Consider the following 21,376-nt stretch of genomic DNA (forward strand, 5'->3'; position numbering starts at 1 on the left):
ACAGAAGCTATTTCAATGAAAGCAATTTACTTGCTAACAACTGGCTACATAGGCAACACTAGTATCTTGAAGAACAAGGCTAAGTAACTTACCTTGGTAATGGAGCACTGTTTTTCCACTAATTGAACTTGGCTTTCTCCAAAATATGTATTTTTAAGTATTGTCATACTTATTTCATTTAAAAGGGTTTACTAACTTACCTGCAACATTTAAGTGTCACTATATGTGAGACAGTAACTTAATATCCTATCCCCCATCTGGTAAGTGTCATTTTAAATTACACTGACACTAACAAAGAAAATGCCAGTGTACATCATGTTCCTCACTAGTATCTTATTTATACAATCTATGTATACATAAATTGGTGTCATTTATAATCTATACTCAAAGCTACTTGCTAGATCAAATTAACCCAATGACAGTAAATGAAATTATCTGCTCTCTTTGGTTCCCTGATGTGAAATGCTTATAAATCCAAACGTTAAATCTTTAAAGCGATCAGCTCTTCTTCTTAAGTGTCTCAAATGGGTCCATTCTTCCTCTTGCTCTACCCTCCCCACCTCCTATAAAGTAGTTAGCAGTCTAACTATAAATAACTGTTTGTGTTTACAAGGAGGCTGCCAGTGAGAAACAGATCTGTCCGAAATCCTTATTTAAATCATAGAGCTCTTTCACACTATGAATAATCAATTCTAATTATGTCGTTTAGTGTAGATACTAATTTATTACATTTTATGAAGCCTTGTAGAGGGCCACACCACAGACGTAAAAGTACATTTAAGAGTTAATTTCAGGAGACTAATCTGGAAATTGCAAAGGCAAGTAATAAAAAAGAAAAAGGAATCACAAACACGAATTCTGAAAACACCTGACAGGTTCAGGACTTGTGTAAATGGTATGGTCAAGAAAGGCCAACAGGACGAGGAAAGTTTTTGTCTTCCCCTTTATAACTGGATTCTAGATGTCAATTAAAATTAAAAAGCAAATCTTAATCCACTGTATTATCTATATTGGGTTACTTCACATGAATAGTTGAGCATTTTTAAAAAGTTAACAATTGGCCAGCACAGTGACTCACAACTCTAATCCCAGCACTTTGGGTGGCTAAGGTGGTTGCATCGCTAGAGGTCAGGAGTTTGAGACCAGCCTGGCCAACATGGTGAAACCTGGTCTCCACTAAATATACAAAAATTAGCTGGGTATGATGGTACACGCCTGTAATCCCAGCTACTCGGGAGGCTGAGGCAGGAGAACTGCTTGAACCCGGGAGGTGAAGACTGCAGAGAGCTGAGATCACCCCCCGCTGCACTTCAGCCTGGGCAAGAGAGTGAGACTCCGTCTCAAAAACAAACAAACAAAAAAAGTAGCAATTTTCTTCTAAAGACAAAACGGAATAGGCCTAATTTAGATCTCTATATTCTCTGCTCTACTCTTCTGTACCTTTAGTACTGTTTGAGAGAAAACTTCAAAAGGGAAACAGGGACTCCACAGCGTCACATGCAGTGAACAGGAAATAAGACCTGAACAACATGCATATATTACAAAAGCTCGTAAGCTGCACAAGCTATAACGAACACTGGCCTAGAAGACTCACTATCAAAAGCTGGCACATATGCACATGTGCACATTCACACACTTGGGGTACAGCTGCCAGAACCCAACTCTTCATTGTATTCCCTGAAGTACCCAAGTTAAAAGCACTGTCTTTAGAGGTAGAGATAGGGCCTTTCCTTAATTATGGTCACGGTACTGAGTAATGAACACATGAATTCAGAATGTGAAACGCTTATACCTTTTCCTCAATTAACAAAAGAACTAAAACCAAGTATTATAAACACACAGTTTACTTACTCACAGGCACTACTCTCATGCCTAAGGTGGCATTAAGGATTTATAATGAATAGAAGGGAAACAGATGGCATTTTCTGCTATTATTCACCAGAAGATGGCTTCTGCCTAGATAGGTTTGTAGAGAATTCAGTACACAATGAACTATGACAGGTAAAGGAGGCCTTAAACTAAGTTTTGTACAATGTAGTCAACTGATAATGTATGTTAGATTTTTCTTCCAAGTATGTTTTCAATAAGAGCAACACTTGTCATTTGGACATAACTTCACAATTTACCAAGCGCTTTCATGCCAACATTTTGTCTTGCTTGAACTCACAACAACCCAATGATGTGCACAAAGCAGACTCCATCACTTTCATTTTAAAGATGAAATAACTCAAGCATGAGACATTGGTTAACTGCCCAAAGCTACAGAGCTAGCAAGCAATGCAGACAAGTTTTTGCAGGGTAAGTCATAAAAAGAGGGAGAGAAGCTTTCAGAGAACAGAGAGCTATGGTCCCTCATGGATCTAGAAATATATATATATATATAATGGAAACAGAATTATTCCGTTCTTTTTCATGTTTATCTCTTAAAAGGTTAATGAAGATATTCTTATTCAGTAGTCAACTATCACCCACCCACCAATTCCTTTAATCAATTAGGTGGGCTTATTCCACTGTGGCAAGTGTCATGAGCTGCTGTCTTTCCGGAGTGTAAGTTTAGAAACAAGACAACAGGTCTGAGGGATTAATTCCAAATGATCTGAAGCCATCCTGATTTTCTGTGACTCTGGTCCTTGATTATCACAGTCTTGAGCAGGATTACTTCTAGAATGAACAAAATCTTTTTGAAGATCTGAACTGAGAATAAATGGGAAGTCCCAGGAAAGCTCTAAAATAACCTCCGTCCACCACTCCTGCCCAAAGACTATCACACCTTCAGTACTAAGATGGCTCCATCTAAGTCCAAACTCTCATTGTCTTCCTTACACAACTGTTTCAGGAATCCCTAAGCTTGCCTTCTGATCTGAGCTCCAGTGCAAGCCTGTATGTGTCCTAGTAGTCAAAGAGAGAGTTCTCTTATTGAATACATACGGCCAAATTCTACAGAAGAATAATTCAGGTAATAAAATCAGTTTCTTCATTCTTAAATGAATAGATATGCATACATAACAATATATATTCATTTCCTTAAAATAAATAGACATTTGTCATTATATGAGCTTTCTGCAACATTAGATGTGATTTTATGCTCAATTTCTGCTTTAATATTCCTTTAATATCACTCAGTTATAAAATTAGTGAATTTTTTTTTTTGAGATGGAGTCTCACTCTATTGCCCAGGCTGGAGTGCAGTGGCACGATCTCAGCTAATTGCAACCTCCACCTCCCAGGTTCAGGCGAGTCTCCTGCCTCAGCCTCCCGAGTAGCTGGGACTACAGGCGCATGCCACTATGCCCGGCTAATTTTTTTGTATTCTTAGTAGAGATGGGGTTTCACCAAAATTAGTGAAATTTTCACTATATACGCTTTCCAAATTTTCACTTTATTCATGAATTTAGCCCTTATTTAAAGACGACTCATACTTTTCAAAGGATAGTATATCTCATTTAAAAGTCTTAACAAACCACTTGAAGTGTTTTTATCAGCAGTATGGGTTCCATATTTTTGATGAGGAAACAGAAGCCCAAAGAGGAAACATGCTTTAACCAAGGTTATACAGCCAATCAGCAACAAAACTTGCCTTGGAACCTAGATCTATTTATCCTTAGCCAAGTGTCAAATTCTAAAAACACAGGGGATAGGAGTGTTCCTCTCTTAATACTTTTCCAAACCATATACAAAAAAAAGTAGAAGATAACGCCCCTTCAGTTTAAACATGAAGCACTGCTATGCCAAAATCCACCTTGGGATGACTCTGACAATTAGCTCATCTACTTCTGATGCCACAAATATCAACAAATAGAACTGGGAAAAGCAAATCTCATTAGGGGCCAAAACTACATTAAATAAGAAGGTGATTAGACATTTTTCTGAAGTGAGAAAATGACGTAAGAGTTCATTAGTTTAATTTTAAAAAACCAGGCCTATACAAAAGACAATTTCATATAATGTTTAAAAAGCAAATAACCTTCACAATTCTGAATAAATTTTTATCATGCCTGTTTTCAAATATAAACATCAGGCTGCTAAACAATCCTGAATAGAACGGGTTAGTTGCAGATCATTTGAACATCTTTGAACTTCGGCTTCATCCATATGAGAATAATTGTTCTTATCCTTTCTACCTCACAGTGATGAAAAGCAAATTAGATCATACAAGTGAGAACGCTTTGAAATTTATACCACCATGGAGCTGACTGACTTGCTTTATCAGTTAAAGTAAGTTCCAATCTATTTTAAACCAGCCACAGTCATATATACATCAAGCTTAAAGATTTTTATTAGTTTCAAACCTGGAATATTATTTATATTATCTCACATTCTAACAAGTTGGCTTATTAGCAAACTAATAAAATAAGTATCACTTAATTTTAAAAAGACGTCTTAGGAAAAAGGAGAAACAATTACATTACCTGAGCCAGAACCTGATGTTGTCATATCATAAATTAAGTCTTTCAACGTAGTACCCTCTGAAATAAAAGGACGATCTAATGAAGGGTCCTCTTCATTTGGCACTCGATGGTGAATGACAGTGCGGTTGTGGCAGATATACACCATCAACATGAGTGAGATGCAGACAAAGCACACTGGTCCAGCAATGACAGCTGCCAGTTCCACGGGACCAAGGCCAGGTGATGACTTTACTGAAAAAGGGCCTTGAGTGAAATAAACATCAACAACAACAAAAACACTGTAGGTGGCAACCCCCATTTTCCTAATCCTACACAATTCCTGCAGCTGGCCACTGCCACCACATAGCCAAAGAGCCTCATTACAGCAGTTTATAGGGCTCAAACCCAGAACAAGTGAATCATTCAGTCTTCTCCTACTAGGCCTCCTTTCATGCACACCAGCTCTGTCAGCACCCACTTACTCCTTCTGTACTCTTCAGCCATCATTACAAGGCCAGCTGCTACCAATATCATAGTACCTTCCCCACTTATCACATCAGGTCAGTAATACCAATAACCTGTAACAATACCCATTAACGTCTCCTTAAAAATCATATATATTTTTAAAAGTGTGTTTGACTTGTCTTCTTGTTCCAAGGCCAGTACATGCTCATAGCAGGAAAAACAAACAAAAATATCAAAACAAACAAACAAACAAACACATACATCTTCATCACTCCCAAACAACTCACATTTTAGTATTTATATCTCCACCAATTTTTTTTTTTTTTTTTTTGAGACAGAGTTTCACTCTTGTTGCCCAGGTTGGAGTATAGTGGTGTGATGTTGGCTCACTGCAACCTCCGCCTCCCGGTTCAAGCAGTTCTCCTGCCTGAGCCTCTCAGGTAGCTGGGATTACAGGCATGTGCCACCATACCTGGTTAATTTTTGTATCTTAGTAGAGACAGGTTTCACCATGTTGCTCAAGGCTAGTCTCGAACTCCTGACCTCAAGTGATTCACTCACTTTGGCTTCCCAAAGTGCTGGGATTACAGGCATGAGCCGTGCCCAGCCAATAGCTCCACCAGTTTTTTAAAGGCAGAACATATCTTTTTTTTTTTTTTTTTAACAGAGTTTGCATACTTTTTATTCTATCTTAACCTCCTGAACTTTTAAGTCCAGATCATTTTCTTGTAACTTCCATTAATAATTAAAATTTTCTGGTTGTTTCAGAAAATTACAATTATTCTGACATTCATCCTGAGTCTTGCTGGTTTACTACTTACCACCATTTCTTTCATACCACATCTTTCCCATTCTTGAGATCTTCAGTAGATTAATCTCTTATCATACAGAGTCCTATTTCTAGTAATTTCCTTCAGGAACAGTCCATGCGTCCTTGTACACTGAACTTGTGGCAAGAAGGCTGTTGCCTTTGTATATGAAAAATCTTGGCCTATTTAAAGAATTTTAGGTGACTACAAAAATGTTCCATTTGCCCTCTGATATTTAAGCAGAAAATCTGAACTTTTTTTTTTTTTTTTTGCCTTTTATAGGTAACCAATGTTTATGTGTGTTAAATGCTTATATAATTCTTTTATTTTTGAAACTGATACTTTTTATTACATGTGTTTGGATTAATATTTTTTTATTAATTTTGCCTGGTATTCTGTCTTCTTTCTAGTCTCATGCCTTTTTCTGGAATTCTGATAATAAGCATATTGGATCATCTAAATCTGTTCCCTATATCTCTTAATATGCTCACCAACTGTCTTTTCTCTGAATTGTAACACAATTTCTTAAGCTTGTCCCAAACTTGACTATAAAATTATGGCATCCAGTCTGTTGTTCGCTCTCAATAGTGCATTTTTAAAAACATTCATCAGTTGGGCTTTTCTTCTGAAAGCAACCTTTAACAACCGTGAAATGTTCTCATTTCATAGTGAATAACTGAAAATAGACCCTGGACTGTTTGAAAGTTCCTCCCTATCATGTGGTAAACCTATTTCATAGGATGACATCTAATCTATCTAGTTCAGACTACTTCTTTTGAGCTCCTAACTCTTCACTGGTAATTTTTTGCTGTTTGCTTATCTTAGAGCTGGAAATGAGAAGTTTATATATGGTAATTAGAAACATGAGAAATGAGGTGACTTCTTCACAAGGTTTTATAAATCTCTATTCAGATATTTCAAGCTCAAATGATGGAAGTGGGAAATTCTGGAATTATCCTTTTCTTTGTCACATTATAACTGCAGATGCTTTCATCAAAGTCAAAGACATAGTAGTCTAACCAACCCTTACCACGGGAGAGCTGCATTATCATGCTGAACAGGTGGAGGACTGGCCTTTTCCTTCTGCGCTACAGCAGTGCTTCCTCCTTTAATTAGCACAAGGCCTGGACCAACTCTGAGTGGAAAGTGAGCAACTGTGTCTGCTCCTCTGAGCACTGAAGCCAGGTGCTTCCTAAAACGGAACTGAGAGTTCGCCCCGTACCCTCACTCACCCCCAATCCCTCGTCTAAGTTATTGGTCGGACTTTTCAATGACTAACCTTTCTTATTAGTTATTGATCCTATTCTTTACCAGTCTGGTGTCATCTGTACTGTAAATTGCAGAACTGCAGAAGTTCCTCACAAGTGTTGGCATGTGGGTGGCATTCTACCATTAATTCCACTAGTATTAACATAGGTTGCCCTCATTTTTATATTCCTTTGGGATCTGGGGAAAGAGGTAAGAGTTAAATACATGTGCTCAGACTTCCATATTAAACCGGAATCTTAAAATTAAAAAGTTTATTAAGCCTTCAAACTACTGGTTCTGCCAGGAAATTTTATTTATTTACTTATTTAATTATCTTTTTTTTTTTTTTGAGACAGAGCCTCACTCTGTCACCCAGGCTGGAGTGCAGTGGCACAATCTCGGCTCACTGCAACCTCTGCCTCCCAGGTTCAAAGATTCTTGTGCCTCAGCCACCCAAGTAGCTGGGATTACAAGCATGTGCCACCATGCCCAGCTAATTTTTGTGATTTTAGTAGAGATAGGGTTTCGCCAGGTTGCCCAGGCTGGTCTCAAACTTCTGGCCTCAAGTGATCTGCCCACCTTAGGCTTTCCAAAGTGCTGGGATTACAGGCATGAGTCACCAGCCCGGGGAAATTTTAAATGTAAACTACAGGTGAAGGACCAAAATTCTAGAAATCAAGTATAATTAATTTATGCATAAAGATAATAAAACAAGCTGAGATTACAAAATGAAAACATCTAGACTACTTAGTGCTGCTCTGAATTACCACTCATTAAAAGACTGTTGACTGCTGTAAAAGATAGCAGCATTATATAAGGAAGAAGAAATTCACTCTGAGAACAAAGTAGAGACAATCTGAAGATGTTGTTGGGGCTTTGTCAGAATTTGCTTTTATCTATCCTTTTAGGTATAACAGACCTCAGAGGAAGTCCACCCTGGAACAACCTTCTTAAACAACACACACCCAGGAGGCAGGATCTTGGCTACTCTTATAAGTCTGTAACAGTGGACTTCTTGCCTCTAAACGGAATGAGTTGGATTAGACAACTTCTATGATCCCTTCCACTTCTAAAGTCACAGAGTGTGAAGGGTTTTTCTTGTAGTATCTAGGAAAAAAATTTTATAGAACAACTTACCAGTAGTTGGAAGTTCTATTTTATTGCAATGGTCCTGATTGCAGCAATATGTTGTAGTCACAGACCCAGTTTTTGAAGAGGGTGCACATACAAATGGCCTATCTCGAGGAATTAAGTCAATTTCAGCTATACACATGCTGTTGTGTATAACTTTGTCTGTGGTCTCTGTGACAGAGACAAAGCAGAGCCCATCTGTCACACAAGTAAAATTGTCTTTTGTACAGAGGTGGCAGAAACACTGTAATGCTGGAAAAAGAGAAAGATTCTATTAGAAAAAAAATCTCAAGGTTAACAGTTTGGAATTATCCAATATTCACTCTAACAATACATTCTTGATCCTATTATCACACAACTTCTATGCACTGTTCAAAAAAACAACTATTCGTTGCTCTTAGAAGTTTCAAATTATATTAAGAACCACACACATGTGGAAGCCCAAGGAAATGTAGTAACACTTGGATCCAGGTTTTTTCCTGAAGTTTTTTGCTTCCAAGTATAAAAAAATTTTGTTATGTTCAATTTCATGAAAGCAAGGCAAGCATTTGCCTTCCCATTAGAAACAAAGTACATTTAAATTTGTAATGGTTATACTTTTTTTTGTTTTGTTTTGTTTTGTTTTTAACCAGCCCCAAACTAAACATTCACATACTCCTCCTTTGAGAAGCAATGCGTGAAAACACTACCACCCATTAACTGTAGGCTAATGCCATTTCAGGGGCTTTCTGGGTAATGGAGTAACAGAAACAGATTTGTACTGAGCCAGACACTCCCTATTCCCCTTGGTGCAAACCCTAAAAAAGACATGCGTATTCTGGCCAGGACTGGGGCATTCTCTTAGTGAAGCAAAGCAGACTACACCCATAACAATACATACATGCTCCAACCACACAGGCAACCTAACTACAGAAATGATTGGCGGCAAAACACTAGCTTCATGCCCACTTGTATCTACTTGATCTTTACGGCTCAACCCCAGGAGTGACCTCTTGAGGGAAGTCTTCTAATTATCACCAACACCTTCTCATACACACAGATACACCTTCGACCATGCTCTCTGATGAAGTTAAGTGCTCTCCAAAACACACACTGCTTACCAGAATTGCTAGTTTTGTTTTTCTTTCTCCTATGAAACTGTAAACTCCTTGAGGCCAGATACCTGTATTAGTCATTCCTGTCAATCTGCCATCTAACACCATGCCTCATGCACAGCAGCATTCAAAAAATACTTGTTGAATCACAATGATAGAATTGGTGCATAATTTCACCATGGTCACATGAAACTGCAAAGCAGACATGTTCTTAAATCTAAACATTCCAATTACTTGTTAGCAAGGTAAAAAAAAGTCTAAGTACACGGAATGGCCATCTATGACGAGAGCAGAGAGGTCCACTGTATCTAGAAAAGGAGTGGCTAGGCAGACAGGGGCAGGATAGACAGAGCTAACTCCCTGAACAGCTAACTTGCTGTACAAGAAAGGGTTAACTCAGCAGGACTGAGTTACTCAAACCCTGCATATTCCCAAGACTTGTCTTCAAAACTAGCCTTGGCTGGCTCTTGGTAGATGAGTTCTGAACCTTTGGAATATTCTCCCTGATAAGATTTCTGTATGCCTGAGGCCTTGGGTCGCATGGTACCAATGCCATCAGACAGCTTATTCTAACAATGTGATTTACAGTGAACGCCTATTACTTCTAGGGGCAGGGTAGGAAAAGTCTGAGGGGCTAAAGCCTGTCATGCAGGTGCTGCAAGCCTAAGTGACTGACCAACAGTAACAACCCTGGACACCAAGGCTCAAGTGAACTTCCCTGGTTGACAACTTCGTGCATGTTGTCACACATTGTTGTTGAATTAAGGCCATCTATGTTATGCCACTGGAATGGGACACCTGGAAACTTGTGCCTGAATTCTCCTAGACTTCACCCCAGGTGCCTTTTCCTTTTGCTGATGTTAATCTGTATGATTTTGCTGTAATTAACTATAACCACGACTCTAACTGCTTTTCTGAGTCTGTGAGACCTTCTAGCAAATCAAGTCTGAGCGTGGCCCTGCAGACTTCCAACTCACTTGCTAAACTCAAATTCAGGAATGTCAGGTTCTCCTCAAGTGGCTGTTTCTTGGTTGCCGGCTTAATTCACATACTTGTCTATTATCTTTACAGACCGGTAAAGTTTTACCTTAATCATTAAAAATGCTTTCTTTATTCATAGACAGGTCAGCTATTTGCTTCCTAAATATGAAAGAAACTCAAGAAAATTACAAGAAAGAGACACAATCATGCTATATACTTTTTTTTCCTTTGAGACGGAGTCTCGCTCTTTAACCCAGGCTGGAGTGCAATGGCACGACCTCGGCTCGCTGCAAGCTCGTCCTCCTGGGTTCATGCGATTCTCCTGCCTCAGTCTCCCTAGTAGCTGGGACGACAGGTGCCCCTCACCACACCCGGCTAATTTTTTAGTAGAGACGGGGTTTCACCGTGTTAGCCAGGATGGTCTCCATCTCTTGACCTCATGATCCTCCCGCCTCAGCCTCCCAAAGTGCTGGGATTACATGCACGAACCACCACACCCAGCCTTGTAATACATTTAAAGACTGCTAAAAGAGATAGTAATTATTCATGACAATGTGTGATGGTGATGGCTGTCTGGGTATAATTTCCTAAGGAGGAATTCTGAACCAGGAATTCATGGACTGGCTTCAGAGGTACATGAATCCCATAAAACTATAAGCCAAATGTTATATGTATTTACATTTTCAAGGAAAAGCTTTCAAAATCACTCACAAAGGAGTCTGTGACCCACAAAGCACTAAAACTACCACCACAGGAGATTGTCATAATTCTCTCCTAAATCCTCTTTACTCATGATTAGTCATTCAACCCATGTTTTCTAAGCATTACTTTCATCGGTTACTCTACCAAAAGCTTAGTACACAAAGATTAATAACTAATGCTCACAGTCCTTGAAGAGCTCCAATGACAAGTGAAGGAGAACACTGTAATACAATGTGGTAACCACTATATATAAAAAATATTGCCCTGAATACTCTCCCAGTTCTCAGATCACTGTGGCTCGCCTATGTTGATGAGATAAGGGCTAAACACCTAGTCTAACAAGACTTTTAGTTTGGGGTTCCAACTTACTTCTCACACGACAAATGCTATCTAGGGCCACACACCTCTCACCATTATAATAATCATGTCTTTCATGACCTTGGTCTTTACATATAACATCTCTCTGTCTAGTTTAAACCTATCTTCTTATCTGACTCATCCTTTAAGACCCTATTTCAACAGGATCTTTTCCATGATGTGCTCTAAACCTCGCCCTTACCTTCACAATAATTGGTAGCTCCTTTCGATATGTTCCATAGTGCTCTTTGCATACCACCTTTAGAACAGCGCAAATCAATCTATTTACAGCTTGCTGTTAAAGTGTCTTTCATTGCCTTAGGAAGGGCCAAGCTTGTTTTGTTTTTCACATCTCTGAATCCTGGTTCCTTAGGTAGTGATCAGAAAAATACTTGCTAAAATAATGTTTCCCAAACATACTGGGAGAGAAGAGGATGTGTAAGTTGGGTACAAGTTTTGAAAAAATATTTTCGTTTCAAAAGATAATCTAAAAACAAGAATAAACATTCAAGATCATGAGTAGCCACTGTCTCAACACTGGCACTAGGCTTTTACTGCTGCTGCTTCAGTTGTGTGAAGATCCCCTTCAGGCCAAATGTTCTTGCGGCACACTACACACAGCATAAGTTTCATAGTCATTATAAAAGAAAGAGTAAAAAATAAAGGGAATTTGAATCGAGCACATGGCAATACAGGCATGGCATGCATATTCAAAAACCAATAGCCTAACAGCCAATACCATATATGCACTTTATTATACGCAAGTGTTATATGGGTCCTGTATGTGTAGTACAATTTGCAAACATTTGTTAGCAGTAAATACAATTGTAGATATGTCATGTTTTTCCATTCTCATTTCCAGCAATAACTGGTTTAGAAAATCATGTAATGAAAATTTCAATAATGTCAAAATATTAACCTTATCTTCCAATGAACAAAATGGATGACATCTCAGTAAAACTTATAAGCCTGTATTTGAGGAATGCTTGCTGGCAGGTGTTTTGGTTAGGTATGATGTCTCCTCCCGAACTTACCAACAAGGCCTTGAAGTCATTAATACCCTCCTGCATAACATTACTGATGAGAAGAGGCACTACTCACAGCTTTTATTATCACTGAAGTTAAAATACAGAAACAGATTTAAAATGGAATTAGACCTAAAGCTATTTTTTTCTACTGAGAAACCTAAACATCATCTGTCACATGGAATAAATGTATTCATTTGAATTTGGTTTTTTTTTTTTGTAGTTGTCTTTGTATTTAATTTGCAGATTTGGTTTATAGTGGTGTATGAGCCAAGAACATAAGGGTTTTATATCTAGTTTCATGTCTACAGAATTTAAGTAACATTATGAAAAATACACTCCGTACTTCTCCTTTCAAAGAGGTCATTACATTATGGTAAATTTGAAAAAGTCAGTGCTAAAGGGTTTCTCTTAACTAGTCTTTCAATAAGAAGAGGTCACTACACAAATAAAAACACCACAATAACATAAAGCTTAACTAGGCAAATATTTCTCTCTCCAGGGAATTAAAAAATTCCATTTCACCACTTGAAATCAGTCTTGATTGACAAGACTGCTGTTATGTGATACGGCAAAATCATTTAGGGAAAAACTAAAACAGGAACTTAATTTTTTCCATGAACATATGAGTTTTAATTGCCATTTGTTAAAAAAAAATTCAAATTTATTTTATTGATAGATTTGGCCCCTGGCTCCCCACCCGCCCCCCTTTTATTCAACTAGGTTTTTAATTTTTAAATGCATATACAGGGCAAAATTTCAATCTAAAAAATGTATACGATGACATCTCCTTCCACCAGTCCAAAGCCCAAGTTCTCCTCACTCTGCAACACATCACCTTGACTCTTTCATTTGACTCTGCAATTATTCACTAAGCATCTCTATATGCCAGGAACAGTGTGGGCTATGAGGTGTAGAGATGAATAAGACAAGGTATTAGAACTTGAGTAGTTCACTAGGGTGGAAGAGAAAGGCATTAAACAGATCATTAAAATCCTGAGTCCTGAGGAGAATGATCAAAGTGTTTCTACTCAGGTGTCGTAGAAGAGATTATCAAGAAAAGCTGCACCAGCATTCAAGTCAGAACTTGGAGAATATGTACAATTTGTTAGATAGATGAGGGTGAGAAAGCTTTCCTCACTGGGTTTTCTTTCTCAGCGGCAGGATTTCATCCTTAGTGGCTGGTATACCAAGTAAGATGATCAAATTTAAATTGTTCAAGATGCTAACCACTATGTTTTATTTCATCAGGAAAATGAACATAATACCTTTCTGACCTATTTCATCACCTGATTGAGCTAATCAAATGAGATACTGTACATTATTAACACATTTGGAAACTAACATAAACGATTACATAAACACAAAATTATCCCATATGATAAATGGCATTGTTCCCATGTGGTTTTTATTCACAGCCACCAAAGGTAAACTTCTTCCCAAAAGGAGTGACAAAATTCCACTGTAGAATCCCAGACTAACAGAACCACATGAAACTTTGAATATCATCTAGGTAATTCAGTTCTGTCATTTTATTAATGAAGAAACCAAAACTTAAGAATACCAAAACGATTTTTAAAATTTTTTAAAGAAAACCAAAAAACCAAAATGATTTACACAAATATTCTACCCAGATTACAGGTAGATGTGAATCCTCACTATATTCTCACCAGCCCACAGGTAAAATCTATGCAACTATTCGCTGTACCACTATCCCCATGCTAAGTAACCCTAAACTTTAAAGACTCCCAGGTGGACCTGATATGGTTTAGACTCCTCCTACAGTTTTGAGTCTTCTGCTTGATAGCAAAAATAAGAACCAAATCCCCTGTTTAGGACCTTTCTACTACACTGTCCAACTTTGCCCCCAATCTCTAACAGAGGGCACAGCTTTCTTAATTTTGAGATGCACATTTCTCTAAGTTTTACATTTCTAAAATCCGAATACAATTTACAACCAAAGTAAAAAGAAAACTCCGGCCTCCAGACTGAAAGGTTAAGACATGATGAGTTGTAACCTATGCATGTGCAAACTTGGCTATACACAGAAAATATTACAAATTGTATATCCCTCATGCAAAATGCTCAGGACCAGAAGTGTTTTGGATTTAGGATTTTTTTCAGATTTTGGAATATTTGCATATACATAATGAGACATCTTGGGAATGGGACCCAAGTCTAAATATAAAATTCATTCATGTTTCATATATGCTTTACATATATAGCCCGAAGGTAATTTAAAATAATATTTGAAATAATTTTGAGCATGAAACAAAGTTCACGTTAAGTACTTATGTGTAGAATTTTCCACTTGTGGCATCATGTTGGTGTGCTCAAAAGGTTTTGAATTTCAGATTGGGGTGTTTGACCTGTATTCATTTCACCATCACTGTAATTACTTGTCTTGATAGCTCCCTTGCAACTATACTTTAACTTAGGGTGAACAAGGATTTCACTATGATTCAGCACTAAAAGGAAAAGCTACTGTGTACACAGAAAATTATAGCAGAACCATGCCAGGAAATACAATTACGAGCAGTGAAATTTCCAAATATTGCAGAATAGATCAGAATTTTCAAAGTTTGCAGATGTTAGCATGGTGACATGTAGACGTCAAAGGAAGTGACATGAGGAAAAAGAGACGACAGAACCCTTGGGGTTATTATTCACGGTATTATAGTATCAGGGTAACAACTCTGGGGTAACATATCCCAAGTTGAGATCTTGGCTCTTGGGCCCAATATAAAGGATTTCCTTGGTTGCCTCATTTCAGTACGTCTCGAGGTCACACATGGAAGCACTATTACTTCTATCTACTGCCAGGGCTACCCAGGGTTAATTCACAAGCCCTATATCTTGCTAGAAAAGCTAAGAGGTAAACAGCTGTGTATAGTATTAATATATGGAACAGACACTTCTATCACCCTTGTTAAAGAAATAAAAATTAGCACCAGAAACCTTGTCTTCCCAGGCTTAGTGTGTCATCATCTATACAACCTACTCACAGTCTTTTTATGCATATGTTTGAATACTCTTTCCTTTTTCAACCCTTGTTACTGGCCCTCTCCAGCCTTCCATCACCATCTTCCTCCAATTCAGAGTTCAACTGAAATCTCTCTTTGAAATTCACTAGCAAGGCCCTTATGGTCAAATTCAATATTCTTTTCAAAACGTTTCAGGATATGAGACAGAGTGCCACCCTTTCTTTATTAGTTTTTATATGACATTACAGTTCCCAAACTTTGCATTTGGCCCTTTGGTACATCTCAGATCTACATCTCCAAGCCTCTTGGCCTTTTACCTGTGCACCAAACTTGTATTTTAACTACACCCAGGAAACACTCTGCTTGGCTTACTTATCTATGCAAAGTCAAGCAGAGAGTTTAAAATCCAGTTTTTTCATCACTCTGACTTTGCTGGTGATGACCCTTATGTTCCTCACTCTACCCACTACAGCACAACTATACTTTTCTTCGCAGTGAGAGTATTTCCAAATATTACAAACATGTACCAACAGGAAAGTAAAAAACCTAACATGCACAATGTGCTTTATTCAGTTTGCTTCACTACAGCTGAAAGCAGAGCTCATCACTGCTGGCAAAGATGAAGGCAAAAGTTAGAAGTTATTTTAAAAAACCCTTTCAGGGACTAATGTCAGCCCCTTTTATCATCCAACCTATTCTACCCCAGTTCTTCTGAGTAATCTGCCTTATCCCTTTTCTCCATTCTCAACACCACGCCCCCTTCTCAAGATGTGCCCTCTCTTCTCCCTCATCCACCTCTGGAGTAAAGCATACTATACAGATTTTCCTCTTCTTTTTATTAAATATGTTGCTTTATCTCTATATACATGGCTAAAACCCTGACCTCCAACACCCTCCAGCCTACTATCCTAGGTTTTGTTCCTCAAAATACTCAGTTCTCAATTCAACCCTCCTGGGTCTACCCTGCAGCAGTAATATCAAAGTAAGCTTGTCAAAATAGAGAACACCATACAATGTACACAAAATTTTCCTCTAGTCCAGATAATATTTCACCCGTGAATTTAGGGCATCAGAATAAACATCTGATTTTTTTCCAGATAAATTCCATTTACTTCTGCCACTTTTAAAGAATTTAAGATGTATTGTTTATCATTTAACCCACATCACATCTTAAAATAGGGCACTCCCAAATTCACAAGCTCTTGTTTTTCCACATTATCTTCATTTTCCAGTCTCCTAGTCTCAATGGAATTAGCCAGTATAATGTTAACTGGTATCAGAGAAAACACACTAAGAACAGGCTGCCCAAATGGCAAGATGAGATCTAACAGGGCAACTAATACAAAGGCTTTCACTAATATTCGAAATAAATCACACAAGTACAGCATAAAGATCTGGTTAGCAGATTTGAGGAGTTTAACAACACATTTGAAAAGAGTCAGAGCCTTTATCTTTTAGTCCATTAATTGTACTATTTAGAGTTGTCTGAGGAAACAATAGGTGAAAGCAAAAATCCAAACTTGCAGATGTTCATTACAGTATTTTATGATTGAAAACCACCTATGTGAATGACAATACAATGACAGAATGAATCCTGATCCAATCATAAGTGAAAAACTATACAGCCATTAAAACTGGTATTTCAGAAGCATGTTTAAGGACAAGGAAATCGTCCTACTACTAAAGGGAAGGAAGTAAAGCTGTATAGTGTGATGACAATTATAGTCCTTTCAAGTGACCTTGTTTTTGTTCCACGTCAATGAGATGAGGGGATATTCTAATATACAGAGCAGATGCGTGCACTTTGCCTTACCCCAGGCCCTGAAAAGAAATGGAGAAACTTCTATGTCTAATGGTGAGTGGTAAAACAATAACCGAATTTCTTATTTGCTCTCAATCTAAGTATGCTATTACACAGTTTCTTACTAGATTTTAATTTGACTAGTGGGTAGGTATTATAAGGATATGGTAGTTAAGCTGATGGAACTCAGAGACAGAAAAACAAGTTAAAATCCTATCTTTGCCAGTCAGGCACTGAGTAATCCTGAGGAAGTCACTTAACTTATTTGAACTTAAATTTCTTCAACTTACTTCCTAAATTCATAACATGCTAACAGTACCAATCTCAGAAGGTTTGAGGGTTAATGAAACAGCATACATAGAATACTTAGCACAGTGCCCAGCACATAAAAAAATGCTCAAAAATTACTTTATGCACTTTTTCAGCAACTATTTCTTTAGTGCTCCTACTATGTGCCAGTCTCTGGTCTAGATGCTAGACGGAGAATCAGAGCTAACGCTGAGACAGCTCTGGGAGGCAATACTGACACAGAACACAACATAAACCATATGTACATAAAACAGTGAATGTTCATGGTACCTCTATCGTCTCTTTCTCCTTCATAAATATTCATATAGTTTTTCAACAACATGACTGAACAGACCTGGCTCAAGAACTTCACTGTAGTAGCATTAGGCACACACAGAAAGTATATTTTCAGTTCCAACCCAAATTAACAGTGTAGGGACACATCCAATGTATGTATGTAATATCCCTAACTAATAAACAAGTTAATGTCTACTTAGCCATAAAATGTTCATGCTGGAAGGAAAGGAAAGTGAAGTATCAGATCCCAGCTCCTTTAGAGATGAAGAAACAGAAATGTCCTAATAGTTACATCAACATAATCTAGATTTACTCCAAAAGTACACAAAGAAAAAAAGGATTACTTGATAATCTACGGTGATTTCCACCCCTACTCCCCACAACCCCTCACGTAGAACAAAATGAAAAATTCAAATTTTCCCTTTGGAAAGCACAAGTGGCTGTAGGAGACACTGGCTTGGCTGCACAGATAATAAGGCGTAATAATGAACGTAAATGAAAGTGGCAGATCATCCTGGGCTAGGGGAATGACATACAAAACAGAACTGTGGCAGAGAAGGAACTGTGGTAAGAGAACTGTGGTAACCACTCCCAGCTGCCATTGACTCGGGGCAGAGGAGAGCAATACCTGGGCCAGCAAACAGCGAAAGATCTGCTGAAGCCACAGTTGAAGAAATGAACTGATGGTCCTGTGCAGTTAGTAATTTTAGAAGCAGAAAGCAAGGCCTGAACACCTTTTTCTCAGAACACGACAGTGAATGTAACCTGTGTAGCAAGAAAGAAAAAAACCTTTACGAGGACAGAGATAATCAGGATAAGATTCCTCCCCTCAAGTTTACAATGCAGAGAACACGCCACTGATAAACAGTGATGCAAAGCGCACAGATCAGAGGACAGAAAACGGAGATTTCTCTGAAAGACGACACCTAAACTAAGACTTAAGGAAAGCTAGTGAAGAAAGGAAAGTCATTTTAGGTAGAGGATATACAAAAACATCGTACAAAAGATGCCAAAATCGGCCAGGTGCGGTGGCTCATGCCGGCAATCCGAGCACTTTGGGAGACGGAGGTGGGTGGATCACGAGATCAGGAGATTGAGACCATCCTGGCTAACACGGTGAAACCCCGTCTTTAGTAAAAATACAAAAAATTAGCCGGGCGAGGTGGCGGGCGCCTGTAGTCCCAGCTACTAGGGAGGCTGAGGCGGGAGAATGGCGTGAACCCGGGAGGCGGAGCTTGCAGTGAGCTAAGATCCTGCCACTGCACTCCAGCCTGTGCGACAGTGAGACTCGGTCTCAAAAAAAAAAAAAAAAAAAAAGCAGCCAAAATAAAAACTTGAGCCAGGCATGATGGCATGCACCTGTAGTCCCAGCTACTTGGGAGACTGAGGCAGGAGGATCACTTGAGCCCCAGCAGTGTGAGGCTGCAGTGAGCCATGATCAGGCTACAGCACTCCAGCTTGGACAACAGAGTGAGATCCTGTCTCAAAAAAAAAAAAAAAAAGAAAAGAAAAGAAAACAATAAGGGAGTTTGGCAGTTTAGGTGATGTAAACAAAAACCAAAAAAATTGATAAAATTCAACAGCTGTTCATGATTTTTAAAAATCTTAGCAAACTGATAAAATTCAACAGCTCTTCATGATTTTTAAAAATCTCAGTAAACTGCAGTATTTAAAAAAAAAATCTGAAACAATCAGATTAAAGACAAGGCATAAAAGCAGGCATTACATTTAATGTTGCATGATTGTTCGTTTTCCCCTGAAATCACAAATAAGAAAGGGATATCTATCACTACTTCTCAACATTATATTACAGGTCTGAGTGTAATAAGAAACAAAAGAAAGACAGACTAGACAGAAACAGAACTACCATTACTTGCTAAGAACAACTATGTACATGGAAAATCCAAAAGTGACCTACAGATCAACTATTAGAATCAATTAGTAAATCTAGCAAGGTCACTAATACAAGGTTACTCACTATATCAAAAAAAAATTAAGTTTAATTTAAAAATCATTCTTAAACCAGCAACAAATAGAAAACATTTTTTAAAAATCTAAAAACTAGGAATAAACCTAACAAAAGACAGGTAAGACCTCTGCAGAGAAAGCTTAAAAAACATTACTCATTAATAGAAATTACAAAGGAGATAAAATAAAATTTTAAAATGTATTTATAAATGGAGAAAAATGACAAGCTCCTAACTGGAAGATTCAATACTGTAAAGAGGTCAATATTCCATAAAGTGATCTGTAGATTCAATAAAATCAAATCAGAATCCCCACAGGGTTTTTATTCAGTGGGAACTGACAAGTTGATTCTGAAATTTATATGGAAAAACAACATCCCAAGAATGACCAAAGTAATCTCTGGAAGACTTACACTACTAGATATCAAGACTCATAACATCATAATAATTAAGACAGTATTGTAATGGCACAAGGACAAATAGGCAAACAGAACAGAGATTCCAGAGAAACAGACCCTCACATGTACAACCTCTTGATTTATGATGAAGGTGATACTATTGTACACTGGGAGAAAGAAGGTATTACCAATAAATGGTTCTGAGTCAACCAGGTATCCATATTTTAAAAATAATAAAAATCTCATACCATAATAAATAACCAACTCCAGATGGACTACACATCTCAATGTGAAAGGTAGAACAAACCCTTTAAATGAAAACACAAAAACATTTTTAAAACATTTGGGTCAGAAAGAGGAAGCAAACAGGATTCAAAAAGCACTTAACCTTAATGAAAAAAATTGAAGGCTGGGCACAGTGGCTCACGTCAATAGTCCCAGCACTTTGGGAGGCCGAGGCAGGCGGATCACCGGAGGTCAGGAATTCAAGACCAGCCTGGCCAACACAGTGAAACCCCGTCTCTACTAAAAATACAAAAAAAATTAGCCAGGCGTGGTGGCGGATGCCTGTAATCCCAGCTACACATGAGGCTGAGACAGGAGAATCGCTTGAACCCAGGAGACAGAGTTTGCAGTAAGCTGAGATCGTGCCACCGCACTCCAGCTTGGGTGACATAGTAAGGCTCCGTCTCATCTGAAATGTTCATCTTCCTTGTCAAACAAAACGCCAAAGCAAGCAGTTAAATTGCAGTTGCAGTCTCCTAGAAGAACACAGCTGAATTAAACCAAGCAAGGACAGAAAAGCCTGCCAAAATGAAAGAGCTTTTGTATTATTTATATAATATTTGTATTTTTATAATATCTCTAATCATTAAATTTTGGACTCCCTTGGGGCATAAAGATATAAGCATCTAGTGTTGACTGAACTTCGTTCAGGGGAACATTTGCCCTTTGAGACTAAACTATATGTATATGAAAACTTAGGCTTGAGATGTACTGCAATCAAGCTAATAGTTTTCAGACCTCAAAATCTACATGCCGAGGCTTGGCATTAGGATATGGGTTTCCAACTGCTGGTAGCATTGATACAGTAGCATCTTCGCTAATGAAGAAAGCGGTGGGTTGGTTATTAAAAGATAAGGATCTGCAAGGCTCAGAGGCATAAGGGTCTTGATGTCATTTATTCCTTGGAGAACTGAAGATACAACACAGAAGACTATCTTGCAGAATTGTGAAATCTATATACAAGACAAAAATTACTAGGCTCTAGATAATAATTTAGAATGGTTCACAGGTGATTATCCTCATTTCTTCCATGAGACTTTCCTTTTTCCCAGTTACAGAGACTAAGCTAAATCAGATGGAAGCACCCAATTGCTTAGGGCAACGACACTATTTCCTCAGGGACACACCATCTGTTTGCAATGCACAGCTAATTCTG

At 38.1% G+C, this 21,376-nt stretch overlaps 1 protein-coding gene across 5 annotated transcripts in view; it reads right to left on the reverse strand.

Moving 5' to 3' along the window:
- TGFBR1 (transforming growth factor beta receptor 1) overlaps window positions 1–21,376 on the reverse strand; it is a 50,098-nt gene that overhangs the window by 17,214 nt on the left and 11,508 nt on the right. For 2 of the 5 annotated variants that reach the window (XM_050762168.1, XM_050762171.1), the window contains exons 2-3: window positions 8,048–8,293; window positions 4,410–4,652 (exon numbers count right to left, since the gene is read on the reverse strand). In XM_050762168.1, coding sequence (XP_050618125.1) covers window positions 4,410–4,652; window positions 8,048–8,293 — 489 coding nt within the window. Of the gene's footprint in view, window positions 1–4,409; window positions 7,109–8,047; window positions 8,294–11,377; window positions 13,815–21,376 lie in introns of those variants that run through there. The other 3 variants (XM_050762170.1, XM_050762169.1, XM_050762172.1) reach the window with 3 other exon arrangements.

Source organism: Macaca thibetana, chromosome 15, assembly GCF_024542745.1.
Source record: "Macaca thibetana thibetana isolate TM-01 chromosome 15, ASM2454274v1, whole genome shotgun sequence".
NCBI classification, from domain to species: Eukaryota; Metazoa; Chordata; class Mammalia; order Primates; family Cercopithecidae; genus Macaca; species Macaca thibetana.